Source organism: Leptonotus elevatus, chromosome 1, assembly GCF_054856555.1.
Source record: "Leptonotus elevatus isolate MCC_2025b chromosome 1, RoL_Lele_1.0, whole genome shotgun sequence".
NCBI classification, from domain to species: Eukaryota; Metazoa; Chordata; class Actinopteri; order Syngnathiformes; family Syngnathidae; genus Leptonotus; species Leptonotus elevatus.
Window position 1 is genome coordinate 29,034,920 of NC_141239.1, and position 13,351 is coordinate 29,048,270.

At 46.9% G+C, this 13,351-nt stretch overlaps 2 protein-coding genes across 2 annotated transcripts; both read left to right on the forward strand.

Moving 5' to 3' along the window:
- The first annotated feature begins 221 nt into the window (after positions 1–221).
- LOC147181544 (keratin, type I cytoskeletal 50 kDa-like) lies at positions 222–2,782 on the forward strand. The gene is made up of 7 exons (XM_086072569.1): positions 222–644; positions 904–986; positions 1,066–1,222; positions 1,623–1,784; positions 2,154–2,279; positions 2,354–2,574; positions 2,666–2,782. Exons 1-7 carry the CDS (start codon positions 276–278, stop codon positions 2,751–2,753), a joined length of 1,206 nt encoding a protein of 401 aa, XP_085928695.1. The 5' UTR covers positions 222–275; the 3' UTR covers positions 2,754–2,782.
- Positions 2,783–3,063: 281 nt separating this feature from the next.
- LOC147181545 (keratin, type I cytoskeletal 13-like) lies at positions 3,064–5,964 on the forward strand. The gene is made up of 7 exons (XM_086089888.1): positions 3,064–3,686; positions 4,109–4,191; positions 4,339–4,495; positions 4,600–4,761; positions 4,836–4,952; positions 5,525–5,745; positions 5,824–5,964. The coding sequence occupies exons 1-7, from the start codon at positions 3,252–3,254 to the stop codon at positions 5,891–5,893; spliced, it is 1,245 nt and encodes a 414-aa protein (XP_085946014.1). The 5' UTR covers positions 3,064–3,251; the 3' UTR covers positions 5,894–5,964.
- The last annotated feature ends 7,387 nt before the right edge of the window (positions 5,965–13,351 follow it).

Consider the following 13,351-nt stretch of genomic DNA (forward strand, 5'->3'; position numbering starts at 1 on the left):
TGATGATGTAACTGGATGATGTGATTGAAATGTCCTTAAAAATCAATCTGAAAGCCTGCAGTTAAAGCACATCTTGAAAGCAGATCCAGAACAATACAATTGTGCTTATTATCCTGCATGTGCCGGGCATGAAGGGGCATGTTTAAGTGAGACATGCTTCAAATTCCAGTGGTGGTCTAAAGCACCTTAGGGTGGGCAGACCCTCTCTCACTCAGAGCAGGATAAAAGGAGGCTTCCGTTCCTTGCGGCCCATCCAGATTCGCCGTCTGCTAGCCATGGCATCTCTCGCTCGCTCTCTTGCCTTCTCAACTGGAAGCCGTATCAGCGCCCGGCGGGCCCCCAGCGTGTATGCTGGGGCCGGGGGCCGAGGGGTCCGCATCTCCAGCGTGGCCGCCCCTGCGTATTTCTCCTCTGCTGGTGCAGCCTTTGATTTGGCGGACGCCCTGGACGTGCCCGTCAACGAGAAGGGGGCCATGCAGAACCTGAATGGTCGCTTGGCGACCTATCTGGAGAAGGTGCGCAAACTGGAGGCGGCCAATGGAGATCTGGAGCTGAAGATCAGCAACTTCCTCGAGGACGCCAGCACGCCGGAGAACCGAGACTGGAGCGCCTACAACGGGCCAATCAGAGACCTTCAGGAGCAGGTTAGCGTGTCACACGCGCAAATTGTGGTCAGCCGCCACCATTTTGATCCACTGAAAAACCAGACGCGACACCGAGGTGGTGGGAAGAAACCAAGTAGAAATACTTTGAAAAATATTTGTACTTTCTTCCACTGACAAAATAGGCCCATTACTTTTATGAATTACCCCAGATGACAACTTTACTTGAGTGAAGAGTGTGAGTGCTTTTGCTATCTCTGACAAATATTTTGTAATCCTTTTTGTAAATATCGTACTTTAGATCCTCGACGCCGCTCGCACCAACGCATCTCTTCAACTGGACATCGATAACGCCAAATTGGCGGCGGACGACTTCAAGCTTAAGTGAGTCCAACATGTCAATCATCTCAATTCCATTCAACGAACCATTTCAGTATTTACACCGCATTTGTTGTTGCTTGAGGTACAACAACGAGTTGGCTATGCGCCAGGCAGTGGACGCCGATCTGGTGGGCCTGAAGCGGATTCTGGATGAGTTGTCGCTGAGTCGTTCCGACTTGGAGATGCAGGTGGAGGGTCTGAAAGAGAAACTGATCCACCTGAAGATGAACCACGAGGAGGTGCGACCAGCCTCAGCAAAGTATTGAAGGCAAAACAGGAAGTCCTTGAAGTCAACATAGGAAGTCTAGTTTGTAGGCAGACGCAAAAAGACCTGACATTCATTTAGGACAGGCTTCCTCACTCCTGGTCCTTGAGGGCCGGAGTCCTGCAGGTTTTTGGATGTTTCCGTCCTCCAACACTGCTGATTCATATAATCAGCTTATCAGCAAGCTCTGCATAAGAATGATAACGATCCTGGTCTTTAGAATCAGCAGTGTTGGAGGACCGAAACATCTAAAACCTGCAGGACTCCCGAGGACCAGGAGTGTGGAAGCCTGATTTAGGGCTACAAAAGAAATCCTTCTGATAGGCATTGAAGTCTACACAGAAAGTCCTTCTAACCGCGTCTGTCGCCCACAGGACCTCGCCGACATGCAGTCGCAGATGAACGGTCAGGTCAACGTGGAGTTGAACGCAGCCCCTCAGCAGGATCTCTCCACCGTCTTGGCTGAAATCCGACAACATTACGAGAATGCCGTCTCCAAGAATCGCACAGACCTGGACAAATGGTTCCAGGCCAAGGTGAGTGTGAAATCTCTTCACTGGCTTGCTCAAAGCCAAAATGTCTACATTTACAAGACATTTACTTGAGGGAAGCCATGGACAAGTGGTTAAGATTGCCACATCAAGGCACAGAACGTGGTCAGCTTCATCAGGGGTGGGCAGGTCGAGCTGGAGAGGGTACATCAATGGACCCTTGACCCCAACCATCCTACTGACTCAAGGCAGTGGTGTCCTTGAGCAAGTCACCGATATCCTGAACGTCTGCTTGAGTGTGTTTGCGTTCACTTTAGATGGCTTAAATGTAGAAGACAAATATGATGAATGCATGTATTGATGACAGCAAAGATAATTCTTCTTCTTCTACTACTAAACCCATCCAACATCCAGACAACTGAGCTCAACAAGGAAGTTACGACAAGCACAGAGACCCTCCAGACGTCCAAAAGTGAGATGACCGAAGTGCGAAGAACTCTCCAGGATCTGCAAATTCAACTGCAGGCGGAGCTCAGTCAGGTGACTTTCAGCAGACTTCGTGTTCATCTCATCTTTTTTGCTTCTAATTTTGCTCCGATTGGTTGTGCTGTCAGAAAGCGGCTTTGGAGGGAACGCTCGCCGAGACACAATCTCGATACGCCGCCATGTTGCTAGGCTATCAAAGACAGGTGGAAGCCTTGGAGGAGCAACTGGCTCAGCTCAGGGCTGAAGTGGAGAAACAGAGGGTCCAGTTTGATGAGCTTCTGGACATCAAGACCCGGCTGGAGCTGGAGATTGCAGAGTACCGCCGCCTGATCGATGGCGAGATGATGAGGTGGGAGGAGCAATGGTCACACAAAGATGCCAAAATACAAAATAAGTTCATTTTCTCACGTGAATCATCTTTGTCATGTGACTTCCGGCAGTTTATCAGAAGCCAGCTGCGTCCACAGTCTGATCACCATTGCCAAGAATACCTCAGACAACGAAGATGACAGCTCTGAATCTGAATGATATGTCACCACTGTGTATCACAATAAAAAAAAAAAGTGACAAACTGATGTGATTTTTTTGGGGGGGCTCAACACAAACATTTATATTGATCGTTTAACATTTATGTAACCTGGAACAACAAATAACCAGATTATTGTAATGATTTCACAGTGGAGCTGATGGGAAAGTTGCTGGTGCTGGTCATTCCAGGCATCTTGACTCATTACTTGTACTTGTTAGACCAGCAAAACCAGTCAAAATTTTGGAGTCAAACAGCTTGGGGGCACCTCACAAGTGAAGTGGAGGTAGTAGCTGTCACCTAGGGCATGAGGTGCGAACATACCAGCGCTTCTGGACGACATCTGGGCGTTTTCTAGGCCTCGAGATACTGCAATCCATCTAGGATGTTGTTCATTCCAGCAGCAGGGTGTGGCCCCGCCCGCCTGCCCCACACCACCATCAATTGTTTAAAAGGCGCTATGCTCCCAGCAGGTCTTCAGTCTCTTTAATCTCTTCAACATGGCCTCAGTCTCCAGCCGCAGCTACATCTCATCGTCCCGCATTAGCAGCTTGGGCGCCGGCGGCATGAGTGCCGGCAGCATGTATGGCAGCGGAGGAAGTTCCGGGGTCCACATCTCCAAAGTCAGTTTTGGAGGTGGCAGCGTGTACGGCGGCGCAGGCGGTTCCGGGGTCCGCATCTCCAATGTCAGCTCGTCAATGGCCGGCATAGGCGGCTTCAACTTGGCCAACGGCATCGACATCTCTGCCAACGAGAAGTTCACCATGCAGAACCTGAACGACAGGCTGGCAAACTATCTGGACAAGGTGCGCAAGCTGGAGGCGGCCAACGTAGACCTGGAGCTGAAGATCAGGAACTTCCTGGCAAGCAAAACCGGTCCGCAGGATCACGACTGGACCGCCTTTTACGTGCGAATCAGAGATCTGCAGGAAGGGGTGAGGTCAACTTAGCACGACAGCTAATGCTTTTTTTCTATAGAGTCAACTCAGAACAAAAATCCTGTATTTTGATAAGGCTGTCTACTCTTTGAATCTTTGTGTTTATTGCCAGTGCATATTTGATCTAACTACAGTGAAACTAAACAATCTCACCACTTAATTTACCATCAGGAGACATATTATCCACTTAAACAAAAAATAAAAAATTCCTAGTATTCTTTATAAAATGTCAGAGCCTTGCTTTGGTATAAAGAAGTCATTGATCAAGAATAACTTCACCCCCCCCCCCCACCCCACACCCCCACGCACACACTTTCAAGACAGCCCTGTTCAAAGCAGGCAGTATAGGGGGTCTTTCCTTTCTCAGCTGGAATTTTATTTTGATGAAAAAACATTTGTCATTGCCTGTCATCACTCAGATCAAAAATGGCGCCCGTGCCAATGCTGCCTTGGTTCTTGCCATCGACAATGCCAAGCTGGCCTCAGACGACTTCCGCATCAAGTGAGTGATGCCTCAAAAGGCCTGAAGAAATTCTGGTCCAAAATGTTGAAAATGCAGAGTCCAGTCTTTTCAGATGACGATGATGTAGATGAGTGACAATCAACCAACATCTGATCCAAAATCTGAGAACGCTATGATGATGTCCAGGTACGAGCACGAGTTGGGTATGCGCCAGGCGGTGGAGGCCGATGCGGCTGGTCTGAAGCGGGTTCTGGATGAACTGACAATGAGTCGCGCTGACTTGGAGATGCAGGTGGAGGGTCTGAAGGAGGAACTCATCTACATGAAGAGGAACCATGATGAGGTGAAAGCAGCCTCAGTAGATAATTGAAGGCTGTGCAGGAAGTCCCTGTAACATTCATTGAAGGCTACACAGGAAGTTCTTCCAATCACCTCTGCCGCCCATAGGACCTCATCGCCCTGCGGTCCCAGATGACAGGACAGATCAACGTGGAGTTAGATGTCGCCCCTCAGCAGGATCTCTCCACCGTCTTGGCTGGAATCCGAGATTATTACGAAAATCTTGCTGCCAAAAACCACAGAGACTTGGACAACTGGTTCCAGGCCAAGGTGAGTGTGAAAGCTCTTGACTGGCTAGCTGAAAGAAAGCATGTCTACATGGACTAAACTGAGCCTCTGTCCAGATGGCCGAGCTCAACAAGGAAGTGACCGTAAACCTGCAGACGACCAAGAGCGAGCTGAGCGAATTGCGAAGAACTCTCCAGAGCCTGCAGATCCAACTGCAGGCGGAGCTTAGCCAGGTGAACCCTCAGTAGGGCATGTCACAAAAACATTGGACAAACCAGGAATGCTTAAATTTTTTTACCACAAGCGCTAATTCTGAACACATGAATAATTACAGTAGTCATTATTTGAAATTAATATTAGAGTAGGAAACTCAATATCAAACATTTAAATCTTTACACGAACAATTCTGTCCAGACGTGGCATTTTTTTAAGTCCTTGCCAAAGGTGTTACTGTCAGTCTCCAACCTCAACTCATAGGGAAACCAATTCCGGAGTCTGGCTCCTTTAGATGCAGAACAGGACTACTTCCCACCAAAAAAAAAGTCCTAAACATTGGAATTGTGACAATATAACAGTCTCCCCTGACAGGGCCTCATTTGGCTACGGTTCGAGTCTAGTGATCCGATCTGAGGGTAATGACAGAATTCATCAGACATTGAAAAAAAAAAACTGTTTGATGACACAAAAATTTAGAAGGATTACCTTGAACGTTTGTTTGTACAATGAGATGACAGATTTCATTGCAGTCGACCATCTGGTCCATTTTTTCTTTGTCTAACTTTGCTCCAATTGGTTGGGCTGCCAGAAAGCGGTTCTGGAGGCAACGCTGGCAGAGACACAAGCTCGCTACAGCAGCATGTTGCAAGGCTACCAGAGGCAGGTGGTGATCTTGGAAGAGCAGCTGGGGCAGCTCAGAGCTGACATAGAGAACCAGAAGACCCTGTTCGCTGAGCTTCTGGACATCAAGACTCGGCTGGAAATCGAGATCGCAGAGTACCGCCGCCTGATGGACGGAGAAGGCGCCAGGTGACCAACTTGCGAAACCACTGTGAAATCCCAACCGAGAGGCGAACTGAAATCCTGCTTTCTTCTTGTATTGTGCAGCAGCACCAGCAGCAGCAAGAACTCTCGGGTCGTCATCGTGCAGGAGGTCCACAGCAGAAGCAGCAGATAAGGAGCAGGAAGAGCGTCGACACAACACTTCCTCTTTAAGACCCCTCCTTCAATAAAGGAAGTCTGACGCCATCGGTGGCTTTCATTGACCTCACACCTTCTGTACATCATACACTCACCATCCATCCATCTGTTCATTCATTTTTTAGTGCTTCTTCTGTCAGGGTCAAACAAAGGTGGGTGTGACGTTAGCAAGGGGGGGTCATCAGTTAATTCAATGACAGACACAAATAAACAACACTGGACAAGTGAGAGTCTTCCATGAGGCTAAGCTAAGTTTCATGGAGAACCTGCAAAGTCCACATGGAGAGATTCAAATGCAGAACTTTTGACTGTGGCACACATGTGATGACCACCATCCACCCAAAATACAAACTAAAAGAGAAAGCCATCAAGCCATTTGCCCTACCTCTAATGTCGTGGTGGCGGGGTTTGGACCGAGGAGGGGGATGGGTGTGGATCTGGTTCCACACTTTACCCCTGAAGCGGGGGAGATGGTACTGAAGTCAGGCCAGACTCCTGAGAGGAGGGAGAGCATGTTCAGCGGGTCTTTTGAAAGGGCAGGTATAAAACGGGTTGGGCAGTTGTTAGGTTTTGAAGGTGGGGTTGATGTGGAGTCGATCAGGGGTAAGTTTAGAGGGGCGGGTCTTAGGTTTAGGAACGAAGTGGTGAGGAAGGTTAGTGAAATACGGGCTTGTATTTTGAGAAGGTGGGGCACACTCTGTGAGAGTGCACCGCCTGTTCAGGATGCATATGAGGGAGGGATTGAAGGTGAGTCACCCCTTAATTTCGTTTGGGTTAAGGGGGAGGGGTTGATGGGATTGGCAGAGACACCGACTCGTGTTCTATATCGTTTGCTGTTGACCCAGGTAGTTAGGCGCCCCACTGCCGAACATAGGTGGTCACAAGTATTCCCTGAGCAAGATACTGCATCCATTTGGGCTCATATTTATAATTGGTATACCCCACCCCAGGTTGGTAATTTTGCCTTTAAATTGCGACATCGACTCGTTTTTACATGTTGTATGTTGCACAGTATTCAGCCCGACAGGTTTAGTCGAGACTGTCCAGTGTGCGGAGGAGTTCCAGAAGATTTGCTCCACCTCACGTTCTGGTGTCCGGTGGTGCGGTGCTTCTGGACCCGGCTGCAGGACCTCCTCGTCAGAAGATTGGGATTGAGACTCCCATCGCCGGCGGTTGATGTGGAGGACATGGACGAGCCCTGGTTTCTGCTTTTCGGGTCCATCTGTCGGGATGTCCAGAGGGCTGATTCGGCTGGCGGGATCAACTGGGAGGCTCTTCATCTCTGCCTGTCCTTCGGGAGATATGCTGTTTACCTGGTGCGCAACATACACCTCTTTGACGCCAGGACTGCTGACCACTGGGCTGTCTTTGTGGGACTTTTGGCAGCCCATATCCGCCATCTCCATGCTGTCAGGGAGCACGAGTTCGTGAACACTTTTATTCAAAGTAATGATTTATTTTCTTTTGATGCATCTGGACTCCCCCAGCTGAACATTTGAGGACTTCCCGCCCTCTGGTGGTTTGCCCTCGAGCCTCTGCAAATTTCTCCTGTCATTATTATGACATTGGTTTTGGTTACTTTGATGTTTCTTTTCATTTGTGCCTAGTTGTTGGTGGTATGGTTTTTGTGGTTTTGTAATTAGTGTGTTATTTCTGTGTTGGATTTTATATATAAAAAAAAAAAAAAAAGAACGCCCGATCTCGGAAGCTAAGCAGGGTCGGGCCTGGTTAGTACTTGGATAGGAGACCGCCTGGGAATACCAGGTGCTGTAAGCTTTTTTTTGCACCTCCATCGCAAAAGTAAACTTTCACAAAAGACCTCAAGTACACTAGCTACTTGCTAGCAGACAGCCGCACGCTAAACTGACAGGATGAGAGCTGAACATGTAGTCAAAATGTTTTTTACGTTCCAAGTTTAGATGAGTGTAAACTTTAAAAGAGTCAACTGTGTGCTTTTTCACGGCTTACGGCCATACTACCCTGAAAACGCTCAGGTGTTGTTGATTGGTCACAGCTGTGCTGATTGTGCCTGTTTGTGTCAGTGGGGCTGTGTGCTCCTTATTATGTGGTTTGGTGTTCTTTCTTTGTTGTTTTTTGAATTTATTTTGATTATTTTTGTGTTAGTTTTCAGTTTTTACTCCTCCCAGCTTTCTTGGCTGTGTCCTCCCTTACCTCTAATGTCGTAGTGGCGGGGGCTGGACCGGGGAGGGGGATGGGTGTGGATCTGGTTCCACACCTTACCCCTGAAGCAGGGGAGATGGTGCTGAAGTCAGGCCAGACTCCTAAGTCTCAGCGCTCGAGGGCGGGCAGCAGGGGTCAGGCGACGAATAGGCAGCCACTGTCTAGGAGTAGTGACAGGTCCAGATCACTGACCGGGAGGGTTGGGTCGAAACGTGTCGATGAGCTCTGTGAGTCCCAGCTTGGTAGTGATCGGCGGTCAGGGCTGCAGGGTGAAAGTCCCCTTTCATGCGGCGCTGCCACTGAGTCTGAGTCTGCCACTGTTGATGCCACAACTGTTCCTATGGGCCTTATTCCCCAAGGGAATGAGGTTGCTCCGTCGAAGATGAATAGGAAGTGTAAACGGTAGCCTGGTGTCAGGATGATGGGTCAGCTCCTTGTTTTTTCTGCTTCCTTTTTTTTATATTTTTTTAGAGCTCAGTATTGTTCATTCGGTATGTATGTGGGTGAGCATGTGTATGTGCGTGCGTGCGTGCGTGCGTGCGTGTGAGTGTGTGTGTATTCATTAGTTCACCAAAAACCTATTAAAAAATCCCATACCGTTCACCTAAACCGAACACTTCCAGCCAGAGTCGTGAGGCCGTCAGGAGACCCGAGGAAGATACCAAAGAAAAGCTTTTTCTGCTTCCTAATGACGCTCTTCCTTGTCTCCATTAACTCTTTGACCGCCATAAACGTTATAAAACGTTTAGCATAAACCTAGGGAAGGGCGCCGAGGACGTTAAAAGACGTCCCCTATGTTTTTTTTGTTTTTTTTTTAAACGGGTGCAGGAAAGCCTTGGGCAGCTGTGCTGAAAGTATCAGGCAGATCTGATTAGTAAAAGACTCGTTTTGGCCCCTAGAGGGCAGCGATGACTCTCTTTGCACAAGGTTGGATGGGCCGCCCCCCGTGGGCGTCAGTAGAAGACGTGAGGCGGAGCTAGAGTGTTGAGGAGACAATGGCTGATGAAGCCACAATGGCTGACCAAGCAACCGGTTGCAAGCAGCTCACGCTTGAGCATTTTTTTCAAAGACGGAAAGCATCAATCAATACTAAAAAGCGCATTGATGTCGACGATGATGATGACTCCGAGCTTGACGCCAAAGTTGGAAGCCTGACGCGACTGTTATGATCACGTAGTAAGCCTCACCGGCTAAGCGCGGCTAGCGCTGCTAAGGCCGGAAAACGCGCACAATAACCGACCGGACATTCGATCGGACAATGAAGAGTACCCCGAGTCCAATGCATATTCATCGGAGGAGCGGGTACAGTCTGATCACGGAGAAGACACTGTTTCTGGACTACGATGCCACCATGAATGGAGTGGATAAAATGGATCAGAACATCTCTTACAACCCGGTGTAGCAACTGAAGGACACGAGGAAGCGAGACGTAACGAAACCGTAGCATGATCCTGATATTAGACTTGATGGCAACACACACTGCAGTATATACTTGCTATTCCCCGGAAAAAACGGCCTGCAAGAAAGTGGAGCACGCGAAGAGGCAATCTGTTGTGCAAATGCTGTTGCGTCTCCTTGCACGCAAGAGAGTGTTACAAAAAGAAAAACTGTCGTTGAAACATCCTCATATTTGTAAATAGCACCACAGTTGCACACATTTGTAAATAGTTTGCCAAATTGTTGTCAAATTGTTACACTGTTGAATGTAAATAAACGTATTTTGCTATCAAAAAACACTTTTTCATTCTTGGTGGTGGTGTTTTATAGAAGTAAAGCACTATTTAGGTGTTTGTGGCATCATTCATGGACAAAAAGAAGTGTAAAATTCACTAGAATGCATGAAATAATATCGTTTCACTAAAGCTTGATTTCTCCGTATTTTGGTCCAAAACAGGCGAAATTGGGTCAAACTAACCATTTTCTATTGTTGATTACTAAAGAACGGAATAAGGTAGAAACAAACTTTTTTTTTTCTGATGAACGATAAAAGTCCAATCTTTCATTTGGTAGTACGTGTGTTTCCATAGTCCAAACAGAACATTTTCTGTGGACCTTGAAAGATCAGTCAAAATGCTTAAATCGGCTGGCACTGACGGCATCCCTTTTCTGAAAACGTCTGGCAGTCAAAGAGTTAATGCTCGCAGCTTGAGAAGTCTGTTTCACAACACCACCTGGGACGTGCTGTGTATCTAGGAGACGTGGTGGGAGGCGGAGCATCTTCGCATGGTGGAGGCTATGGCTGTTGGTTATTTGTACTGTGCTATGGGCTCTGTAAACTCCCGTGGTGTGGGCGTCCTAGTCAAGCCGGGTGTTTTCGGTGTGTCTTCTCTAGTGCATGAGGATCCACATGGCCGCTTTATTGTGATTGATTTTCAGCGTGGCTCCACTAAATTCTGCCTTATTAATATTTAGTTGAAACCAGGGTTGAAACATGTCAGCCAGGCGTCAATGACACCTGACCTAACCTCACAATAACCACTTTTTCTCAGAAAGTCTGCCTTGAAAATGATTTTTAATCACATCGGATAGTCGTCCTCCTCACTTTTACTACTACTGTAGTTACCACCAGTGACTAATCAATCTGAAGACAGAAAAATGCAGACGTCACTCTCAACCGAGGCGCACCTTAAATGCCATTTATTATTATTCTTTTTTAAGAAAATTAATTGAAATGGCCGACTGATTAGCACGTCTCCCTCCCAGTGCAGCGGTTGTGAGATTTAATCTGGGTTCCAGCCTTCCTGGGTGGAGTTTGCATCTTCTCATCGTGCCTCCATGGGTTTTCTCTCGGTACTCCGGTTTCCTCCCACATTCTGAAAAAACATGCACGGTAGGTTAACTGAAAACTCTGAATTGTCCCTAAGTGTGAATTATTTTTCGTCTGCGTGTGTCCCGCAATTGGCTGACAACCAGTTGGAGACAGCTGGGATAGGCTTCAGCACGCCCCGCGCCCCTCGTGAGGATAAACGGTACAGATAAATTCATGATAGATTCATTAAAATGACAAAATAAAAAATAAAAATAAAAACTAGAAACATTTCCGCGGAAATTTTGAATGGGCCTGCTGACTCTTTTAAATGAGCTGAACAGTTTAAAATTTAAACCATTGAAATCGCTCAAGAAATGTGGAAGTTAACCATAATCAACATCAAATAAAAGTATCTTACTGTCCCTTTAAGAACGCATACACATTTGATAAACTTGAGTAACTTGTTGGGAGACGTCACGCACCAACATTCCATAGATTTTATATGGGATAAGCACACCTCAAACAAAAGCCTCTCACAACTTAACGGTTGAAGATGCAGATTCCAGAAATGGCTCGTTAGAACGGCAAGGGTTTGGGGAACGCGAGCATGTTCTCAGTTTTTTCATCGGATGAAAAATGACCAAATGAGAGCAGGTTGAAAACTTATGATTGATCGAAAATGAAGAGGGAAAGGCGGATAACTAACATTGAAATGAGCTGAACAGTTTAAAATTCAAACCATTGAAATCGGTCAATAAATGTGGAAGTTAACCATAATCAACATCAAATAAAAGTATCTTACTGTCCCTTTAACTCTTTGACTGCCATAAACGTTATAAAACGTTTAGCATAAACCTAGGGAAGGGCGCCGAGGACGTTAAAAGACGTCCCCTATGTTTTTTTGTTTTTTTTTTCAAAAACGGGTGCAGGAAAGCCTTGGGCAGCTGTGCTGAAAGTATCAGGCATATCTGAATAGTAAAAGACTCGTTTTGGCCCCTAGAGGGCAGCGATGACTCTCTTTGCACAAGGTTGGATGGGCCGCCCACCGTGGGCGTCAGTAAAAGACGTGAGGCGGAGCTAGAGTGTTGAGGAGACAATGGCTGATCCAAGCCACAATGGCTTGACCAAGCAACCGGTTACAAGCAGCTCACGCTTGAGCATTTTTTTCAAAGACGGAAAGCATCAATCAATACTAAAAAGCGCATTGATGTCGACGATGATGATGACTCCGAGCTTGACGCCAAAGTTGGAAGCTTTGACGTGACTGTTATGATCACGTAGTAAGCCTCACCGGCTAAGCGCGGCTAGCGCGGCTAGCGCTGCTAAGGCCGGAAAACGCGCACAATAGCCGGCCGGGTACTTCTGCACAAGCGGACATTCGATCGGACGATGGAGAGTAGTCGAAAAGCATCGACCAATGCACATTGATGATGATGATGATGGTCACTCCCGAGGTTGACGCCGGAGTTGGAAGCATTGACGCGGCCGTTATTCTCTCGTCATAAAGCCTCACCGGCTAGCGCTGCTAACGCCGGAAAACGCGGAGCTGCACAAGCGGACATTCGATCGGACAATGAAGAGTACCCCGAGTCCAATGCATATTCATCGGAGGAGCGGGTACAGTCTGATCACGGAGAAGACACTGTTTCTGGACTACGATGCCACCATGAATGGAGTGGATAAAATGGATCAGAACATCTACCACTCGGTATAGCAACCGAAGGACATGAGGAAGCCACAACGTAACATCACCGTAACGTAACCGTAGCATGATCCTGATATTAGACTTTATGGCAACACACACTGCAGCATATACTTGCTATTCCCCGGAAAAAACGGCCTGCAAGAAAGTGGAGCTTTTGCACGCGAAGAGGCAATCTGTTGTGCAAATGCTGTTGCGTCTCTTTGCACGCAGGAGAGTGTTACAAAAAGAAAAACTGTCGTTGAAACATCCACATATTTGTAAATAGCACCACAGTTGCACACATTTGTAAATAGTTTGCCAAATTGTTGTCAAATTGTTACACTGTTGAATGTAAATAAACGTATTTTGCTATCAAAAAACACTTTTTCATTCTTGGTGGTAGTGTTTTATAGAAGTAAAGCACTATTTAGGTGTTTGTGGCATCATTCATGGACAAAAAGAAGTGTAAAATTCACTAGAATGCATGAAATAATATCGTTTCACTAAAAGCTTGATTTCTCCGTATTTTGGTCCAAAACAGCCGAAATTGGGTCAAACTAACCATTTTCTATTGTTGATTACTAAAGAACGGAATAAGGTAGAAACAAACTTTTTTTTCTGATGAAAGATGAAAGTCCAATCTTTCCTTTGGTAGTACGTGTGTTTCCATAGTCCAAACAGAACATTTTCTGTGGACCTTGAAAGATCAGTCAAAATGCTTAAATCGGCTGGCACTGACGGCATCCCTTTTCTGAAAACGTCTGGCAGTATGAAAATGTTTATGAATGTGCTCAGCATTCAACTGACAGATGTTTCAAACA

Coding starts and splice junctions, on each gene's coding strand:
- LOC147181544 (XM_086072569.1), top strand. CDS start 276: ATGGCATCTCTCGCTCGCTCTCTTGCCTTCTCAACTGGAAGCCGTATC. Junction 1,223..1,622: donor TGAAGATGAACCACGAGGAG/GTGCGACCAGCC, acceptor TGTCGCCCACAG/GACCTCGCCGACATGCAGTC. Junction 2,280..2,353: donor TGCAGGCGGAGCTCAGTCAG/GTGACTTTCAGC, acceptor TTGTGCTGTCAG/AAAGCGGCTTTGGAGGGAAC.
- LOC147181545 (XM_086089888.1), top strand. CDS start 3,252: ATGGCCTCAGTCTCCAGCCGCAGCTACATCTCATCGTCCCGCATTAGC. Junction 4,496..4,599: donor TGAAGAGGAACCATGATGAG/GTGAAAGCAGCC, acceptor TGCCGCCCATAG/GACCTCATCGCCCTGCGGTC. Junction 4,762..4,835: donor ACAACTGGTTCCAGGCCAAG/GTGAGTGTGAAA, acceptor GCCTCTGTCCAG/ATGGCCGAGCTCAACAAGGA.